General features: G+C 38.3%; 1 protein-coding gene across 2 annotated transcripts in view; it reads left to right on the top strand.

The window, feature by feature from the left end:
• Window positions 1–19,772, top strand: part of KIF14 (kinesin family member 14) — a 45,657-nt gene extending 25,885 nt beyond the window's left edge. The window contains exons 18-29 of one of the 2 annotated variants that reach the window (XM_081946853.1): window positions 1,541–1,658; window positions 5,959–6,049; window positions 6,387–6,513; window positions 9,181–9,281; window positions 12,397–12,482; window positions 12,737–12,955; window positions 13,069–13,253; window positions 13,429–13,587; window positions 14,774–14,890; window positions 16,203–16,277; window positions 17,083–17,221; window positions 17,991–19,772. In XM_081946853.1, the coding sequence (XP_081802979.1) occupies window positions 1,541–1,658; window positions 5,959–6,049; window positions 6,387–6,513; window positions 9,181–9,281; window positions 12,397–12,482; window positions 12,737–12,955; window positions 13,069–13,253; window positions 13,429–13,587; window positions 14,774–14,890; window positions 16,203–16,277; window positions 17,083–17,221; window positions 17,991–18,367 (1,794 nt within the window). In that variant the 3' untranslated portion in view covers window positions 18,368–19,772. Of the gene's footprint in view, window positions 1–1,540; window positions 1,659–5,958; window positions 6,050–6,386; window positions 6,514–9,180; window positions 9,282–12,396; window positions 12,483–12,736; window positions 12,956–13,068; window positions 13,254–13,428; window positions 13,588–14,767; window positions 14,891–16,202; window positions 16,278–17,082; window positions 17,222–17,990 lie in introns of both variants that reach the window. The other variant, XM_081946852.1, reaches the window with a different exon arrangement.
• Window positions 19,773–20,229: the final 457 nt, after the last annotated feature.

Genomic DNA, 20,229 nt, shown 5'->3' with positions numbered 1-20,229 from the left:
TGACTCAAAACTGTTTGCCACCAGTAAAAGAATTCCCAATGAGATGGGACAATTTGATAAAATGAATACAATCTAAAAAAAAACGATCCAATAATACAAGACAATAAAATAAAATCTTGGGAAAAACCCATGTCTCCAAGTTTCCCTTAAAGGACAGCAGGGTCAGGGGAATATGAATGTGGGGAGGACACCATTCCAGAGGGCAGACACCATGACAGAAAGCACATTTCTTGGGATTCCTTAATGATATTCAAGGATGGAACCACTGAACAATTATTTCTTTCTCAAATCAAAAACTCACACCTGTCTTTCAATGGAACTTACATTTAGAATAGGAATATTAATCATAATAAACTTTTAAAAACATTAGAATTCTTTAGTGTTAGAAATTTGGGGATCTAGTTAAAGGGCTTATCAACACTGATATTCCTTAGTCTCTTGCTGGTTGTCAACCTCTTTTCAGAAAGAAATGATGGAAACTGGGAACTATGAATTAAAATTGTACAGCTCTTTGGATTCAGAAGGGAAGTGATGTTTGGGAGTCTGCTGGAGTATCTATCACTTCTCTCAATTCTTTAAAGAGCTGGGTCTTTTCCAGGGATCATTTTGCTTCCCATAGCATCTGTGGTGCAATCCCAGGAAAATTCAGATTCGGTGTAAGGAGATGAAGATAGGTGGTACACTTCCATGACTATCCTCTGGGAAATACCTTTTTGCCTTCAGATCTGAAATGGTGTATCACCAGAGATTTGTTTATTTATCTGAAGAACTTTTATGGCTACCTATCTCACATGCTATTCCTAGGGAGCTCACAGTAATTAAAAACAAACCATGCTTTCCCATCAATGTTCTAGAACCACCTTTATTGCTAAATTAAGTCCACCCTATCTCAATGCTTTTGGAGAAGAATCAGGTCTTCACAGTCTTCTGGAAGACTTAAAGGATAGGACGCTGTGAATGTCAGGTAAGAGGCTATTCCAAAGGGCCAAGGTGGCCATGAAGAAGTTGTGCCTCTGAGGTCTCATTATGTAACAATATTATAGGGAAAAGGCCTTGAGTTCACCTATCTAATGTATTGGAACAGGCAGACACCCTCAGTGAGAGGCAGTCCTGCATAAAACCTGGCCCTGTGTCCTCACGGGGTAGTGGAGTCAAAATCAATATTTTAGCCACGACCGTGCGATTCATCTACTATTTTGACTTTTTAAAACCATACCCTGCAGACGCTCCGGTGTACTACCTACCATACTTTTATTTATTTATTTTACAAATAACTCAAAGTGGCAAACATATCCAAAAAAACCTTCCTTCACCTTTTTCCCCCATAACAACATTCCTGTGAGGTGAGGTGAGCTGAGAGATTGACTGGCCCAAGGTTCCCCAGCTGGTTTTAATGTTTAAGGCAGTACTTGAACTCATGGTCTGTTGCTTTCTAGCCTGATGCCTTTAACCACTAGACCAAACTGGCCCTGTGTTAGACTGCATTCTCCAGTTTTAAAAACTTTTACCAAGAAAACTTCCCATCCTGATTTTGTTTTAGGTTTTAAAAGATCACACAGTTCGTCACATTAAGATTCTTGAAGCTCTGGAGGCTGAGAAGCAGAAAGTTGCTCAAGAAGTCAACATTCTTCAGCAGAATCAGGGAAATAGGAATAAAGGTACGGATATAATATGAAATTACCTGTCTAGTAGTTGCCTATAAATAAGTAAATAATGCATTTTAAATAAGTAACAGAACTGTTTTCTGGTATAGCTCTGGGAAGGGCCCCTTCTTCTGTTTATACTGGAGAAGACAGAATATAATTTTCTATCACAATATCTAGGACAGTGATGGCTAACCTTGCACGCGTGCTACCTCCCTGCGCCCCACCCTCCTGCGCATGCGACATGAATTTTGCTGCATTTTATGAGCTTTCTTGCCACAGTTGTTAAGTGGGTAACAAGGTTGTAAGCTGAGGACTATCTGTACTTATAATCCCTGTTTTTGGGTAGAGGACAGGCAAACTTCTTTTCCTACTGAAATAAATTATCTTCACCCTGTAATTCTTCACAATCTATTCTCAAACAAGGCCCCATTAGGTACAGTGGCATTAAGCTCTTGATAAGTGTGTACCAAATTTCCAAAACTATTCTAGATTTAAATTCTGGATCCCATGGCAGTTATTATTTAGTCTTCATCTTTGGAAAAGAGACAGGTGTAGAAACAGGCAGGGCTTCACTCCATGCCAACATTAATGATGATTTGTCGTTCCGAACAATACAATACAATACAATAGTAGAGTTGGAAGGGACCTTGGAGGTCTTCTAGTCCAACCCCCTGCCTAGGCAGGAAACCCTATACCGTTTCAGACAAATAGCTATCCAACATCTTCTTAAAGACTTCCAGTGTTGGGGCATTCACAACTTCTGGAGGCAAGCTGTTCCACTGATTAATTGTTCTCACTGTCAGGAAATTTCTCCTCAGTTCTAAGTTGCTTCTCTCCTTGATTAGTTTCCACCCATTGCTTCTTGTTCTACCCTCAGGTGCTTTGGAGAATAGTTTGACTCCCTCTTCTTTGTGGCAACCTCTGAGATATTGGAATAATGCTATCATGTCTCCCCTAGTCCTTCTTTCTCTTAAGCTAAACATACCCAGTTCCTGCAACCGTTCTTCATATGTTTTAGTCTCCAGTCCCCTAATCATCTTTGTTGCTCTTCTCTGCACTCTTTCTAGAGTCTCCACATCTTTTTTACATCGTGGCGACCAGAACTGAATGCAGTATTCCAAGTGTGGCCTTACCAAGGCATTATAAAGTGGTATTAACACTTCACGTGATCTTGATTCTATCCCTCTGTTGATGCAGCCTAGAACTGTGTTGGCTTTTTTGGCAGCTGCTGCACACTGCTGGCTCATATTTAAATGGTTGTCCACTAGGACTCCAAGATCCCTTTCACAGTTACTACTACTGAGTAAGGTATCACCTATACTCTACCTGTGCATTCCGTTTTTGTTGCCTAAATGTAGAACCTTACTCTTTTCACCATTGAATTTCATTTTATTAGATAGTGCCCAATGTTCAAGTTTGTCAAGATCCTTCTGTATCTTAAGCCTATCTTCTGGAGTGTTGGCTATTCCTGCCAGCTTGGTATCATCTGCAAATTTGATGAGTTCCCCATTTATTCCCTCATCCAAGTCATTGATGAAGATGTTGAAGAGTACTGGGCCTAAAACAGAGCCTTGGGGTACTCCACTGCATACTTCCCTCCATGTAGATGCAGTTCCATTGAGAACTACACGTTGAGTGCGGTTGGTCAGCCAGTTACCAATCCATCTGGTGGTGATGCTGTCTAACCCACATTCTTCTACTTTATCTAGTAGTAGGTTATGGTCTACCTTATCAAAAGCCTTACTGAAGTCCAAGTAAACTATATCAACGGCATTCCTCTGGTCCACTAATTTTGTCACATTATCAAAGAATGCAATAAGATTAGTCTGGCATGATCTGTTTTTGACAAATCCATGTTGGCTTTTGGCTATTACTTTGTTTGCTTCTAGGTGTTCGCAAATTCGTTGCTTGATTATTTTTTCCAGAATCTTTCCTGGTATTGAGGTTAGGCTGATAGGTCTGTAGTTTCCTGGATCTAATTTTTTCCCTTTTTTGAAGATGGGAACCACATCAGCTCTTTTCCAGTCCTCTGGTAGTTCCCTGGTGCTCCAGGATCTCTGAAAGATATAATTCAGTGGTTCTGAGATCTCGTCTGCTAGTTCCTTCAGAACTCTGGGGTGTAATCCATCCGGTCCTGGTGATTTGAACTCATCTAGGGTAGACAGGTGCTCACTTACCATTTTCTTCCCTATTTCAATTTGTGTTCCTAATTTTGTGGTGCTGCTTTTGATAGGTTGGACTGTTTTATCCCTTTGTGTAAAGACAGATGCAAAACATGAGTTAAATAGTTCTGCTTTCTCCCTGTTGCTTGTCACCTTCTTGCCACTTTCTCCTAGCAAAGGACCAATTATTTCCTTAACTTTTTTCTTGTTTTTAACATGTTGGAAGAAGCTTTTTTTGTTAATTTTTACTTTTGTGGCAAGCCTTTCTTCATTGTGAGCCTTAGCTTTCCTCACTTCATCTTTACAGGCTCGGGCTATTTGCTGATATTCTGCCTTAGTTATGTCCCCCTCCTTCCACTTTTTATACTTACTTTTTTTGTCTTTCAGTTTGTCAGATAGTTGTTTATGCAGCCATGCTGGTTTCTTTTGGGAGCTGTTGTTTTTCTTCTTCATTGGTATTGTGTTAGACTGGGCTTTTCTAATCTCATTTTTCAAAATTTCCCAAGCTTCTTGAGTTGTTTTCCCCTCGAGGATTCTCATCCATGGAATTTTTCCCAAGCTCTCTCTAAGTTTATTGAAATTAGCTTTCTTAAAGTCCAAGACTCTAGTTTGACTTTGTTCTACTACTTGTGTTTGGATAATGTTGAATTCTAATATTGCATGGTCACTTGCCCCCAGGGTTCCTATGACTTCAACACCTTCTATCATTTCCTCTCTGTTAGTGAGAATTAAGTCCAGTATGGCTGATCCCCTTGTTTCCTTCTCTACTTTTTGGAAAACAAAGTTGTCTGCTAGGTTTGTTAGGAACCTGTTGGATCTTCCACTTGGTGCAGAGTTTGTTTCCCAGTTGATGTCAGGGTAGTTAAAATCTCCCATTACTATTGTGGTGTGCTTCCTACATACCTTAGTTAGCTGACTAGCAAAAAGTTCATCTTCTTCCTCTGCTTGGTTGGGTGGCCTGTAGTATAGACCTATGGCAATGTCATTTCCCCCACAACCTTTAATATTGACCCAAATGCATTCAAGATAGTTCTCATTATTGTTGTGCTCTATTTCTGTAGAGACATAGTTATTTCTTATATATAGTGCATAACATAGTTATTTCTTATATATAGTGCAACTCCACCTCCTCTTTTATTTGGTCTATTTCTTTTAAATAATTTAAATCCTTCTAGCTGTATGTTCCATTTGTCAGTTTCATCCCACCAAGTTTCTGTAATGGCAATAATATCATATCTGCCCTCTTTTACTTGAATTTCTAATTCTCCCTGTTTATTCCTCATGCTCTGTGCATTGGTATATAGACATTTGAGTCCATTTTGATTGACCTTGTGTTTACTGTCTACATAACCTGTATTATGCCTGACTGCGTCAGGCATAACCTGTATTATGCCTGACTGCGTCAGTCTTGTTAGTAAAAAAAAAAGGCCTTTGAACAGACCTGGCTGTGAAACATTCTAGACTAGTACAAAACACTAAGAAAAAAGGCTAAAGCTTATAATAGGATTCTGCTAATATCATAAATATCATAGTGCCGCCTAATGGAGTGAGCTCCCATTACTTGTCCCAGCTTCTGCCAACATAGCAGTTCAAAAGCATGTAAAAGGTGCAAGGAGAAAAATAGGGACCATTCTGGTGGGAAGATAACAGAACTCCATGTGCCTTTGGTGTTTAGTCATGCCGGCCACATGACCATGGAGATGTCTTCAGACAGTGCTGGCTCTTCAGCTTAGAAACGGAGATGAGCACTGCCTCTTAGAGTCAGGAACGACTAGCACATATGTGCAAGGGGAACCTTTATTTTTATAGTAATACAATTGATATACTAGGGTTTCTAATAGTTTCTAAGAAATTAAGATAGTAGGACTCTCCAAAAACGTGATGTTCAGAATCTGCCCAAATTGTGTCTGCTATAGCAGGACAAATTTAAAAGAAGAAATAGCAGAATTGTCCCTGTGTATGGAAGGAAAATTGAGTGCCTATAAATATAGAAACATATTTGGATTTTTACATTTATTTATATAGAGAGAGACATAAAACCTGGAAAAAATTAAAGAACTTAAAAAATTATATACCGGTACTCTTATAAATAAGACATTTCCGCTTTAATTTCCAGAGTTGCTAAACCTTTTCAAAAAAACATTTTGCAGAGCCAAACTGGGACTCTTTGAAACTGTCTGTGATGCTCAGAGAGGCCAACACAATCAGCAGTAAACTTCACAAGCACACCGTTTTTTGTAGGTATGTTCTTGACTAAAATATTGGAAGTTGTTCCTTGCATACCTTTTTGATTACTGTAATCTGATGATTGCCTTTAAACAATCAAATTAAAGCCATATTTCGGAGTAGCATTTGGAGTCTAAATAGTTTTTAAAAATGAAATGACTCCAAAAAGTCTTTGGCTGTTTTTAAAATGCGTCATTCTGAAATTATGCACCTAGATAATTTGTTATCTTCTCAATCTATAAAATGCAATTCCCTCCTGCCCCCACCAACTGTCATTATAAAAGGGGTGGTATATCAGATGGTGATTGTCACTTTATGTTCTGGGAGTAAGTTTGTTATGTTGTTTTATCAGACATGATGTAATGGCTCAAGAAAATGGCCTTCAAGTGCAGGTCCGTAACATCAGGCTGGGTGTTGCAACATACTGGAGCCTTGAGAAATTTGAAGACAAACTGGCTGCAATGAAAGATGCGTATGAGGTTTGTTTAAGCAAAAGCCTGAAATGCTTCCTATTGCTTTTATGAAGGAGAGTCTGAGGCACTTTCAGAATTTGCCTATATGGGTATCATCTCATTGCTTGCCTCTGTAGAAGAAAAATAAGAGCTTGCTTTGATGCCCAGAAGAAATATTTTTATATAGATAGCCATTCATTAACTCTGAAATGAGTCTGAAAGTCCAAGTAGTCCTTGACTTAGAGCTGTAAGGGTCGTAAGTTGTGACAGTCATCAAGTGGGTTGTCATATAACAGGCTTGTCAAACTTGTGGGCCGAATGCGTCAAGTGCTTGCCACGCCCACGGCCGGTTTAGCTAAGGGGAAAAAAGTCCCAATATGTCATGTGACACTGCCGTGACAACATGAGTTTGACACCCTGTCATATAATCAACATTTTTTGTGGCAGATGGTTTTGCTGAAAACTTAGTTTTTGGCAAAAATGTAAAATGCAATCATGTGACCAGAGATGACATTGCAAATGTCCTTAAATGTGGGCTGGTCGCCAAGCACTTCAAATGCAGGCATGTGACCCACGGGGGAAGGCAGCCATTAAAACTTTAGAACAGTGGTTCTCAACCTTCCCAATGCCGCGACCCTTTAATACAGTTCCTCATGTTGTAATGACCCCCAACCATAAAATTGGTGTCTCGGTTCCTAAGACCATCGGAAATACGTGTTTTCCGATGGACTTAGGCGACCCCTATAAAAGGATTGTTTGACCCCCAAAGGGGTCCTGACCCACAGATTGAGAACCACTGCTTTAGAACTAGGTTGTAAATATCTCTGGGAAGGTCTGATGTAACTTCAAACAAGGATTATCTGTAGTTTATGAATGTGTGGAAAGAAAAATTTACTTTGGTGAAACAGCATTTCAGAAAGAACATAAGAAGGGAAGAAATCAGGGTACTGGACAATGATAGAAGCGAGCAAGGAAGGTTAGGAAGATGAAGAGCAAGCAGCACTGAACAAAAAACAGAATAGAGAATTTAGAAAATAAGATACAGTGAGTGATGGATACTCATGTCCTGGGAATCCAGCCAGAAAAATTTAATTGTGATGGTAAAAGAGTTCCTATCCTGAAATATAATGTGAAACAATGAACTTTTCTCCTTTGTTGTTTGGTAATGGTTGGGTTAAACATTTTATAAACCCTACATAAGGATTTTGTTTTCGATATAAAGATTATAACAATATATTTTCCAGCAGTGACATTTTTCAGAGAATCCTGCAGTACAGATCAGTGATAAGCTACTTGAAACCTTTTTATAAATGTTGCATTTATGCTGAAAGTTTATTAAAATGAATATATTGCTGCATAAAATAGATATTCTGTTGGCTTCAGTGATGTTCAGTTGACTCTTAAAACATTTTATATGTGGCATGGAAGTAGTAGTGAGGGATTGGGGAATGGCCTTTTGTTATTTTGTCAAAGAAAAAAAAAGCACCTGAATCTCATCCAGAAAGTTATATTTTTTCTATGGAGAAACAAATCGGACATACCCAGGTGCCTTTTCATAATAATAGTGTACAATTCTCTTCTTTTTAATTTCACTAGTTATTAGATTTGTTTGTGTCAACTGACTACAGGAAGGCTCATTAAGTTTCAAAGAAAGGAATGTGTCTATATTACTATAAATCACCTGAAGTTCTGATCACACTCATTTAAGGAAAAAAAATGCACATTTTATGAGTGCCAGTATGGGCTTGCACCAAGATACGTTAACTGAAGTACCGTATTTTTCGGACTATAAGATGCACCGATGTATAAGACCCACCAAGATTTCGAAGAGGTAAGTATGAAAAAATGTTTTTGGTTTCCCCGGCCCCCAGGAGCACTCTGCAGGCTTCAGCAGGGCTGGGGGAAGGGAAAAAGGCTCCTGTTTTTGCAAAAAATGGGCGGAAAATGGGCCGTTTTTCATAAAAACAGGAGCATTTTTCTTCCCCCCAGCCCTGCTGAAGCCTACAGAGTACTTCTGGGGGCTGGAGAAAGGCAGAAATGCCTCTGTTTTTGCAAAAAAACAGCCCATTTTTCACCCACTTTTCGCAAAAACAGCATTTTTGCCTTCCCCCAACCCTGCTGAAGCTTGCAGAGTGCTTCTGGGAGCTGGGGGAAGGCAAAAACGCCTCCATTTTTGAGAAAAATGGCCCATTTTTCACAAAAATGCCATTTTTGCCTTCCCCCAGCCCTGCTGAAGCCTGCAGAGTGCTTCTGGGAGTTGGGGGAAGGCAAAAACGCCTCCGTTTTTGCAAAAAATGGCCCATTTTTCACAAAAATGGGATGTGGGGACAGGCTTCAAGAGGCCAAAAATGGTTTTATTCGGTTTATAAGATGCACCAACATTTCCACACTCTTTTAGGAGGGAAAAAGGTGCATATTATACTCTGAAAAATACGGTACTTATTTTCAATAAGATGATAACTTTATCAGTCATTTATAAGGATCCTGATCTATATTGTGTAGGGAAGGCCTAGATTTAGAGATATGTGAGAAAAGTTCTTCCATGGGTTTTAATCTTTGTGGAAAAAGTATGAGTTTTAAAAATAGTACGTTGATCTGCATTTTAATATGTGATTATATCCTAGTACAAGTTGAATGTTGCCTTTAGTCTTAAACTCTAAAAATGATCTTCAGCAAAACAAATTCTTTTTCCAGATGAACAGCACTGAGAGAACTGATGAGATTTTTTATGATCCTACTGATGAGTGGGAACCTGATTTTTCAAATGTATCCAGCTGTTCCAAGTCTACAAGGAGGTAACTAGAACAGCGTCAAATTATGTCTCAAGATCACAAAATTGCATTTCCCAAAGTAAGAGAAAATAGATGTAAATATTGTTGTTGAGATGCTTATTTTTTTCTATGAGGAAGCCAGTGATGTTCCTGAAGGGGTTCTGTAATCATTGATCATTACATTTGGTAAAGGATGTTTCTATTTATTATAGAAAGGATAAGTTCATATAATGCAAGGCTGGAGATTCCTGAAAACCTTTTGAGACTTTACATTGTAGCCTTAGCTTGGAGAAACAGCTTGTTACTTCTGCTGCCACTATCTATTTTATTGGGGGTGCCAGCCACTAACGCTAAAATGTGTGTGAGAAAACTCTCACAATTCTGCCTTTCTGGTAATCAAATATCAAAATGTTAAAAATGGAAGAAATTTCAAGAATGCTACCTCCCAACCAAGTTATAAGTAGAAGTAGAAGCATGTGACTAGAGCAGGGGTGAGTTTCAGGGGTACGCTGTTCCTTAAATTTAGCGTGTCTTCCAGTACCTGTTCTCCCGGAGGCCGCATACCGGAACGCTCCCTCCCGTTGCCTGCCCCCTTGCTCGCTCCCCCCGCCCGCCCAGTCACCGCTCGCTTGCCCCACGTGTCCGCACCAGGTTTGCCCCATCAAAAGCCACCTAGTTACCAATAGGAGGTGGGAAATCCATGCCGAGGGAGGAAAACGCATGCATTCCCCACCTCCTCCATTGGAAACAAGGTGTCTGTCAGAGAGAAGTGGGCAGTGCACGCAACATGGGCTTGTGCAGCAGCCGAAGAAGGAACAGGAGGCAAGGATTTGGCTGTTGCACAAGCCCAACAGCATTGCATGCGCTGCCCTCTTCTCTCTGACAGCCGTCTGGCTAAAAAGCCATCCCCCACGGCGTTTTCCCTGGGGGCTCTGCAGAACATCCCAAGACCGATGCCACCATACCTGCCCTCTTTGGGGACAGGTTCTCTTCAGAAGGACAAGAGCCTGCTGGTTCCCCTCGCGTTCCTCGGCTTCCGGCTGCGACCCCATGCCATAGAAAACATAGGTGCCCACACACCCCGCACAATGACAGCCCGGAACAGGACCAAAGCACCTCTCCCAACTTGCCCTTCCTCCCTTGGAGGGCTCCCGAGTCGTGGAAACATAGGCGAGTGCGCACACCCCGTACAATTACAGTCTCAGAGACTTCGTAACAGGAGGAACTTGTTCTCACTCGCCTGGGCTTCTGCAGAAGCTTTCCTCTGAAGCCCTCCGAGGGAGGAAGGGCCAGTTGGGAGAGGGGCTTTGGTCCTGCTCCGGCTGTAATTGTGCGGGATGTGCGCGTGCCTATGTTTTCCACGGCGTGGGGCCACAGCCGGAAGATGAGGAACGCAAGGGGGACCAGCGGGGCCTCGTCCTTCTGAAGAGGACCTGTCCCCGAAGAGGGAAAATGTGGTGGCATTGGTCTTGGGATGTTCTGCGGAGCCCCCCGGGGAAAAACACCGCTGCCAGGTACTTTTAACCATATATTTTGGTCCTATGACTGGAGAATACTGCAAAAAACCATAAATGCAGGCCAGTTGTTGAGTGACAGAGAGGGGGAGGGAGGGAGGAAGGGAGGGACAGACAGACAGACAGAGACACACACAGAGAGACACACACACAGAGTGAGTGATTAAGTGAGTGAGTGAGTGAGAGACAGACAGACAGACAGACACACACACACACACACACACACACACACACACACACAGAATGACAGAGAGAGAGGAAGGGAGAGAGAGACACACACACACAGAGAGGGAGAGACAGCCAGAGAGGCACACACACACAGAGAGAGTGAGAGACAGACAGACAGACACACACACACACACACAGTGACAGATGAGGGGAGGGAGGAGAGAGAGAGAGAGAGAGACAGACAGACACAGAAAGAGAATGACAGAGAGGGGGGGGGGAGAGAGAGAGAGACAAAGAGCCACAGAGAGAGACAGAGACACACAAAGAGAGACAGAAAGAGGAAGAAAGGAAGAAAGAAAGAAAAAAGAAAGTGGGAGAGAGAATTGAAAGAAAGAAAGAAAAAAAAGAAAGAAAGAAAAAGAGAACTTATGACCACAATTGAGCCCAAAATTTTAGTTCCTAAGCAAGAGCATCGTTAAGTGAGTTTCACCACATTTTCCAAGTTGGCCACGCCCAATCGGTCACATAACCGCCCAGCCACTCCCACAAAACAGGCCACACCTACAGAATAGGTTCTAAAAAAAATTTGAAACCCACCACTGGACTAGAGGTTTCAACCCTTGGAAGGCAAATCTCATTGGCAGTAAACAAAATCAAACTTTATTCTGTAAAAGAATAAAATAAAAAGTCAATGTTTAAACTTTAAATATTAAAATGCAGACAGTCCATCTTTTAAGGATATAGTCATGGATCTCTTCAGATTATGAGAACAATAAAAGCTTGACTTAAACGTTATCCAAGAATATCTTATCCTGCCAGATGTTACTCATCTATTCCAGTAGAATATTCTGCCAGAATCTACAGAAAAGTAAGGGAAGTTTCAAATTTATTAACATAGATCAGAAAAAATTCTTTTACAAAAATGTTAATACCCAGCCTGAAGAACAGAAAGGCTTGGAATCCATTCAAAGACCAGCCTCATAAAGAGAAACTGAATTTAAAACAGGGGGCGGCTCATTGCACCCATAAACACAGAACAAAAAATGTTAAACGTTTAAATCAACTTCTTGGGAAATAACCTCACCTGGACATCTGGTTCTCAGATGCAGTTTTCCTGGACTTAGTTATTTAGTTCTCTTCTTTAGATTTCAGGAGTTTTTGGGAAGACAGTAAATCTCCCTCTTCCATCCTCAGTTCCCATTTTTTTCATTTGTTTTGTCCTTTTCTCTTTCTGCTTTTGTTTAAAAGGAATCCCAATTTTCCTATTCCTAGCGTGGAAGAAGGTCTTAAAGACACTACTTCTGTATGAGACCTAAAGTCATCTTCCTTGAGAATGAAAATAGACTGGCATGAAGCTGATACTCTGGGAATGCAGACTGACAAAGAATACTGGCATTCTTAGAAGTGTTACTGAAACTAAATATGATCTCTTTTACTTGGCTCCTGTGTAATTTTAGGAGAAGTAGAAGTTTGAGAAAGAGCAAGAGAATCTCTGGGTGTTTGTCTGGGATAAAGGTGAAACTGCACAATTCATGTGTAACAGGTATGTATATTGTAATGCTCTGCCCTTCAAAAGTTGTCTTTAAACATTGTTTTTATTTTATCGGCCCTCTATTAAAGTCCTTGAAGTTTTATAAAAGTCCTTGAAGTTTTATAAAATTTATGTTTTCTTTGATATATTTTCCTCTCAAATGATTTAAAAAAAACCCAATTATATATTTTGCAGAGGGAAGTCTTGACTAAAAATAAGGAAAGCCATACTGGTTATCATGATGCTCATGTCTTCTTTTATCCTAGGCGCAACTGATACATTGGCCAATCTGATCTCAGATCCTCACGAGTCATTTGTACCAGGCATTTGTAAGGAACTGCTAAGTTCGGCTTTGGATGTGCTGGGACAGGTTCACGAAGAAGAAAGCATAGCACAAATTCTTTTTAAAACTTTGATTACAATATATACTCGAGTCATTGCTATGACAAAAGCTTATGGACAAGCTGAAGAAAATCCAGAGAACTGTAAGCTCTACTTTTAAAACACAAATCAGATTGGTTTAATTGAAACAGGAGCTATTAAGTTTTCCCCAGTTCTCAATTTGCATTCTAATTGAGGATTTTATCTCTGTGTTTAGTTTTCTCTGTGGATCAAACTGCCCAGTCCTGCAGCATAGCAATTACATCTGCTTTCCAACAATTTGTTGTTCTGACTAACCAATGGCTGAAGAATTTCCAAAAAACCAATGAATTTGTAAAAGTTTTTGATGAATTAAGAGAAGATGCAAAACATTTGGGAGGATATCTGCAATTGCTCTTTCAGGTAAGGGATCTTGCAAGTGACCCTTATAAATATCAGTACTGTAAATACTGTTTAAATCAATTTATACACATCACCAGTTTAAATTTAGTCTCTGCTATTTTAACCCTATGAATTGGAATGAATGAGGAAAATTCAAACAGCAAACACTTCCTCATGCTATAAGTTTATCTTCCAGGGTGGCTGTGCAGATCTGTCATCAGTAGTAGCAGAGGCAGAGAAGAAAATAATGGAAATATTGAAGCACCTTGCTAAATACATAGGACATTTGGCAGCAGTGACGGGCTCAGGGCTAAGTGTTACAGATGGAAACAGAGGTGATGAAAGCAATGCAAAGGTAAAGTAAGGGTGTGTGCATTTATGTGTACAGTATGTGTGTGTGTGTGTGCATACAGGTAGTTCTTATGATCAGTCACTTAGCAACAGTTAGAAGTTGCAACAGGCTACTTATGATCCAGATTCTGATAGCTCCCCCTCCCCCACATCACATTTTGGGCACTCAGCAATTAGCCTGCATCTATGGTCATTTGCAGTCTCCCACATCATATGGTCATCATTTACAACATTTATTTTGCTGGAAATCAGCTCTATACTTTGATTTTTCAAGTAAAAACTGCTCATTGCAAAAAATGGATTTGTTAACAACTGCCACGTTTGCTTAATGAGCACAAAAATAAGTTTGCAAAATTGGGCATACTGATCCACCCAGCACTATCTGGGTGGTTTATGCCAGCGTATTGCCCCTAACAATCTGGGTCCTCATTTTACCGCCCTTGGGAGGATGGGAGGCTGAGTCAACCTTGTGCCCCATCAGGATTAAATTTCAGACTGTGGGCAGAGTGCCTGCAATACTGCATTCTAACCACTGCTCTTTACAACTGGTATAACTTACAACCATCATTCCAGGCTCATTTACAGCCATAGTTGAAGACTGCCTATAAAAAACGTGAATGAATGATAGGACTTGATGCCAAGGTAGCTGCAGACTTACCATCTTCAGCCAGAATTGACTTGCCAAATGTACATATCTCAGAAAAACTGTTGTAGGTTCTTCATTTCCATTAAGTCTGGGGTGGGGCTGGGGATTGAACCCAGTGGGTGGAAATTTTTTTGTCTTGATTTGCCCAATATTGATAGTGTCCTGGAAACTGGTTGAGACAGAACTTTTCTTAAAGGCTTATTTAGTTTAACAGGATATTATATTCAGCTAGATTGTTGTACATTGTTTTAGAAAGGATGTTGGCTTTGGTTTTTTCCCTTAATTACCACTTATTATTTACCTCAGATGTTTTTATTTTTCCCTGTATGTTTCATGATTTTGGACTGTTGCTTACCTTTTTGATTGTGGCATTGAAATGTAATAAATATTTTTTAAAAGATGGTTGTGTCAAATAGCCATGGTGTTATTTCTATAAATGGGCATTGAATTATTAACCGTTGTAAGCATTCATAACTATTAGAAAACTATAATTGAGTTTTTACTTTGTATTTTAATTCTGTCTTTCTGTTTGTATCAGAAACAGTTCATACCAGATATCTATGATGGAATAGTCTTGGGACTGAGACACCTTTTAGATTATATACAAAAAACATGCAGGGCAATGCAGAAGGAATTCTCAAAATGGTACCCACAGAATGAGGTGATGTGAAAATAAAAATATTTTTTTCAACATCTTGGAAGTATTTTTTTAAGTCTTCACAAATTTAATAATTTTTTGACAAGCTTCACCTTGATTTTATTGAGAATTTCTAGAATATGTTGGTGGCTCTCATATACCTTCATAAGTAATTCTTGATAGGATTTTTTTTTTGTCTTATGCCATCTGTTACGCCATATGAAAACATATAACCATTTGTACATGGGAGAGGAAAGCTGTCTATTTCAAGGTAAACAGATTTTTGGGAATGAAGGCCAATTTGGTCTGATGTGCTGGAGTCCCAATCAATATGGAGACCAAAAAGTAATCCACATCCTTAACAGTTTAGTTTTAATATCTTCACTGTGCTTCTCACAGGGATGCCTTTAAAAATTGCATTTTACACACTTGGTCTAAAGTGCAGCAGCTACTTTGGCCAATGAGAAAGACTACTCAGAAAATCCCCCAAAATTACTTTTGCCAATAGTAAAACATTTTTGAAAGGTTAGCCTAAAGAAATTTTAAAAATATCTTATGCATTTTGATTTGAAAATTATTATTTCCATTAATAAAGTCCCTGCTCTTAACTCACCTTTGTGCAATACGAAATATTGAAAGAATAATTTTCAGATATGATATGGTGTTAAATATTTTTACTACAAAACATTTAGCAGTTTTAGACAGACCTGACAAAAAGTAAAAATTAATTCTCTTAGTGGAACAAATAATATTAATGCTTAATTAAAACATTATTCATGAAGCAAAATTTTAAATGATACTTAGTTGTAGTTGTGATAAATGTTGGTTTAAACTTTTAAAATCACTATCCTATTAATTTGTGTTTTAATGAATTATTGAATTTATATGCACTAAGTTGTGTGTGATCCTTTTCTCTAGCCTTTTCTCTGGTTGAATTGCAGCTGTAAATGGCTTTTTTTTCTTCTCATCCACTGAATATATTTGTGAATGATGTTTCTGTGCACAATCTTTGGTGTATGTATCCTCCCCTTATGAAGTGTTCATATAACTGGACTTGTCTAACAAAGGGTTAAAGATTGATTGATTTTATTTATGTATCAATCTACTTCTGTAACCTGCCCTTCTGGAACTTTTGCAGTTCCTCTTGGTGGATTGCAATTTCTGAGGCTCGGCTGTACATACTTGCAAAATTATTTGGAAGAACTGCTTTGAACCTTGCACAAGGCCAATACCTCTCTGACATGTGTTAAAGCAGCTGGAAACAGATGCAGCTGTTTTAAAACTCACATTAAAGAAGGGCTGCTTTAATTGCTCAAATCCTTATTTTTTTTTTCAGGTTCAGAATCAAATAAAGTATAAAGCAATTGAATTGGCTAAACACCTTGAAGAGATCATGTCTGAGTGTAAAAAGGTAAGTAGAAACTCTACAGGTAGTCCTTGACTTAGAACTCTTCATTTAGTGACCATTCAAAGTTACAATGGCACTCACAAAAGTGACATGACCATTTTTTATATTTACGATGATTACAGCATCCTCATGGTCATGGGATCAAAATTCAGACATTTAGCAACTGATTCATATTTATGACGGTTGCAGTGTCTCAGGGTCATGTAATCGCCTTTGCAACCTTATGACAAGCAAAGTCAATTAGGGAAGTCGTATTCACATAACTATGTTACTAACTTAACAACTGCAGTGATTCACTTAACAACTGACAAGGTCATAAAATGAGGGAAAATTCACATAACAAATGTTTCATTTAGCAACAAAAAAATTAGGCTCAGTCGTAAGTTGAAGACTATCTGTATTACATTTTTCATCACAATTTTCTTCCCACTACAGTTGGAATATAGTTTTTCACCATATTATTGACACATACATAATGGCGTATTCGTTTTTTAACATTTTTTATCTTTTATATCACAGGTATCAAACTCGTTGCGTCATGTTGTTGTCATGTGGCATATCACGATGTTTTTTACATTTGCGGAGCTGGGATGGGCGTGGCCTATGCGTGATGCATCTGGCCTGTGGGCCGCCAGTTTGACACCCCTGCTTTATATTGTTAAATTATAAATCAAATGACCACAGACGTTCTATTTAGTGCATTATACTACCATGATATTTACTGGCTTAAGTAGTTCTCAAATACTAACTTATTTTTTTCAAAAGTGTTTTTTTAATCATCTTGAAAAAAACTTATTCCTACTGACAGAATGAAGTAGTAAGTCTATTAACAGAAGAAGAATCTGTTGACGAAGAATTAAAGAAGGCACACGATAAAGCTACTGAATTCTTGGAATTACAGCATTGCTTAGATCAAGCCCACCAGATGATTATTCATTTATTAGAAGGTATTTATCTGGCAAAACCATTTTGAAAATTATGGCCACAAAGTTGTGATAGAAACTGGTGATTATAATCATTATGGTTGGTAACATAGTCAGCCAGATGTTTAGATTGGATTTGGCATTTTTATGCATCTATTGTGTCCCCATTTTTTCCTCTTAATGTTGTCTCATAATATTATCTCAACCAATGTTTCCAAATTAGGTATGTTTTTACATTTCGGGATCTCATGTATCAAATAATTTTATATAGCTATAACTTGTTCCTAACTCTATGACCACCAACATATATTAATCATTATGATTAATTTGCAAGGAATATATTTCCATAGTTTCTATAGTCTATTTCTATCTGACTTGCTTTTTTATTCTTGTGTTTGTTTATTGATATACACAAGCAGTTCCTATTAATTTCCCTCCCAGAAATGTAGGTGCTTTATAAAAACCTGGTGCCTTCTTAAAAAGTGAACTTTGCCAAAATAGATGCCTACTGAACAGCTTCTACATATTATTTACTGGAAGATTTTTTTTTTAAAGGTAACTTTATGGTGGATGTTTGAGGGAGCCTTGAACAGATTTTCAAATATTGGAACAAATTACAGCCCCGACAAATGGCCATTTCTATAGTTATGTACATTTGTACATCATTTCCGTAAAATAATCTAAGTCAGAAGAAAATAAATTATTCGTGTTTCTTTTCAATTAATGCTTAAGTGACTCAACTCCTTAATTTTGAATTGTTTTAGACTTGATTTACTTTTTTCCCCCCTTGCAGGTGCTTATACAAATAAACGTCCATTCAGATTTCTTATCAAAAAGATCTGCACCCTAACTGGGAATTTTACAGCTCATTTTCCATCACCTACTTTGCCTGTTAGCTCAACAGACTGCCCTCTTCATGAAATCTCACCAGTGGTGGACCAGGATGAGTTGAACTCTGTAGCACAGTCACTCATCATAAGTTTTGAACTTGAAGAGAGACAAAATTCATTCCACCTTCAGGATGGGGGCATGCCAAATGCTAAATCACAAGGAAAACAGTTTGTAAGAGGTGAACCTACAAACTTTGAGAAGCGAAAAACAGTTCCCAAAAAGGAGTATAAACTTTGGTCTACCCCTGAAAACCTACAGGAAACTTTACATTGGGTATAAATCACACACTTATCTTGGGATTGCATATGAATCGATTGTGGATAAATTATTGCTTTAGATGAGGGATTGATCAGAAAGCTATATTTATATATTGTAAAGGTTCTATATCTTGATATAACAGTCTCACAAATGAATATCTCAGGAGAACTGAAATTCAATTCGCAATTGGCTCATATTGCCATCGCTTTTCCGGAATGTGGAAAAGCAAATACATGTGTGTCTCCATATAATGCATGTAAAAATACCAATGGCTTTGTGTACATTTGATTTAATTTTCTCACTAAAGAAGCAGATGAAAATGCCAAGAAAAATGGTTCTTGGCCCACAAATGTACCACCTGGCCTTGTTTGTATTGCAGATGAAATTTAGATAGAAAAATCCAATTCAAAATCCAATTCATTCTGCAGGAACACAGTAAGTTTATTTTAAACCTCTGAGCTCATATCAAAGAAGACATTACTTAATTCAGCACTGGTCTTATATTTATGAATGTTTAATGAGGTAAGAGTTACTTTATTTGCTGCTTATAACTAGGCCAACTATATTCAAGGGGGCTAACTTTTTCCCTTTCTCCGGAAAATGAGGGCATTGTTATTTAGATTAATGTTGTGCCATTTGGTATTAATAAGAGAGAAATATGCAATCTATTTTGCAGTTAAGTCTTTCCTTGACAACATATTGAGCCTAGTATACAGCAAATAGATGTGTGAGCAAGTGCGAAATGCCTTAAGTTTTACCATTTAGTAGTCATGTCTTAACCCCAATAAAATGCTAGACCGGATATTGCCTTAACCTTTGGCTATGGTTTTTAATGGTTTATTGAAAATTGCTTTAGAAAGGAAGGTGGAAAGCTTATACATAGCAATATGGGTCCCAGGTGATACATTGGGTAAATATGATGTGACAGTATAGTGATTTAAACACCTCCACACACATTTTTTGTCATCTCAGGGACTAGTATATTTTTTAATTAAAGGAGGGAGATAGTTTCTGAATAGTCCTTCCCTCTGCTGTTACTTTTGTAGTGCATATACAGTTTGAAAGCAAAAACTGTGTTGTTTTAATATCGCTCTGTTAAAAGAATCAAAGGTTCACCATTGGCTGAAGACCTTAAAAGATTCTTGTCCTAACACAAAGAGAAGTAAACATTTTTGCTTTCATGCTGGGGAAAGAAATTCAGATTTGACTGAAGTTTGACTATGTAATTATACACATAATCATGTCCTACCTATGTTTTCCACAAATATTTGCACTTATACTGTATGTATGTAAAATGTCTGTAACATTAAAGTTAAATTATAAAGATTTTGCATGTAGTCAGAATTGGTTTTTTTTTAAATGTAACTGTATTTGTACATATTTAAAATGCTGAGGAAAAGTCATATTAAACTATTATATTGAAATATGTTCGTTGGTTTTTATTTGTACATTTATATTTTAGAATTTTTACTTTGCATGGATTGATTTTATCTGTAATTATTAGGCAGACTGGTATTATGCTTCTGGCTGGGATTTATACCGGTAGTCCTTGACTTACAATCATGATTGACCCCAAAATTTCTGTTGTGAAGCAAGACAGTTGTTAAGTGAGGTTTATCCATTTATAACCTTTCTTGCCACAGCTGTTAAATGACTCACTGGAGTTGGTGCCTTAACTATTATACCAAACTGGCTCTATGAAAACATTACTACTGTGTTATGAATTTGGGCTAGTTTAACCGAAATGTCTATCTCAGGATTAGTCTTGATTCCATCACTTCTAAATGGGTCAACATTAATTCAATATAGATAGCTATGTGCATTTTATATGGCTAGTAACTCAAATCCTTTGGTTTAAAATTCCTCTGTAGCCAATGCTCAAG

This window comes from Natrix helvetica, assembly GCF_964273705.1.
Source record: "Natrix helvetica genome assembly, chromosome: 3".
Lineage (NCBI taxonomy): Eukaryota > Metazoa > Chordata > Lepidosauria > Squamata > Natricidae > Natrix > Natrix helvetica.
Note: the sequence above shows the minus strand (reverse complement) of the source record. Positions and strands in the feature narration are given on the sequence as shown.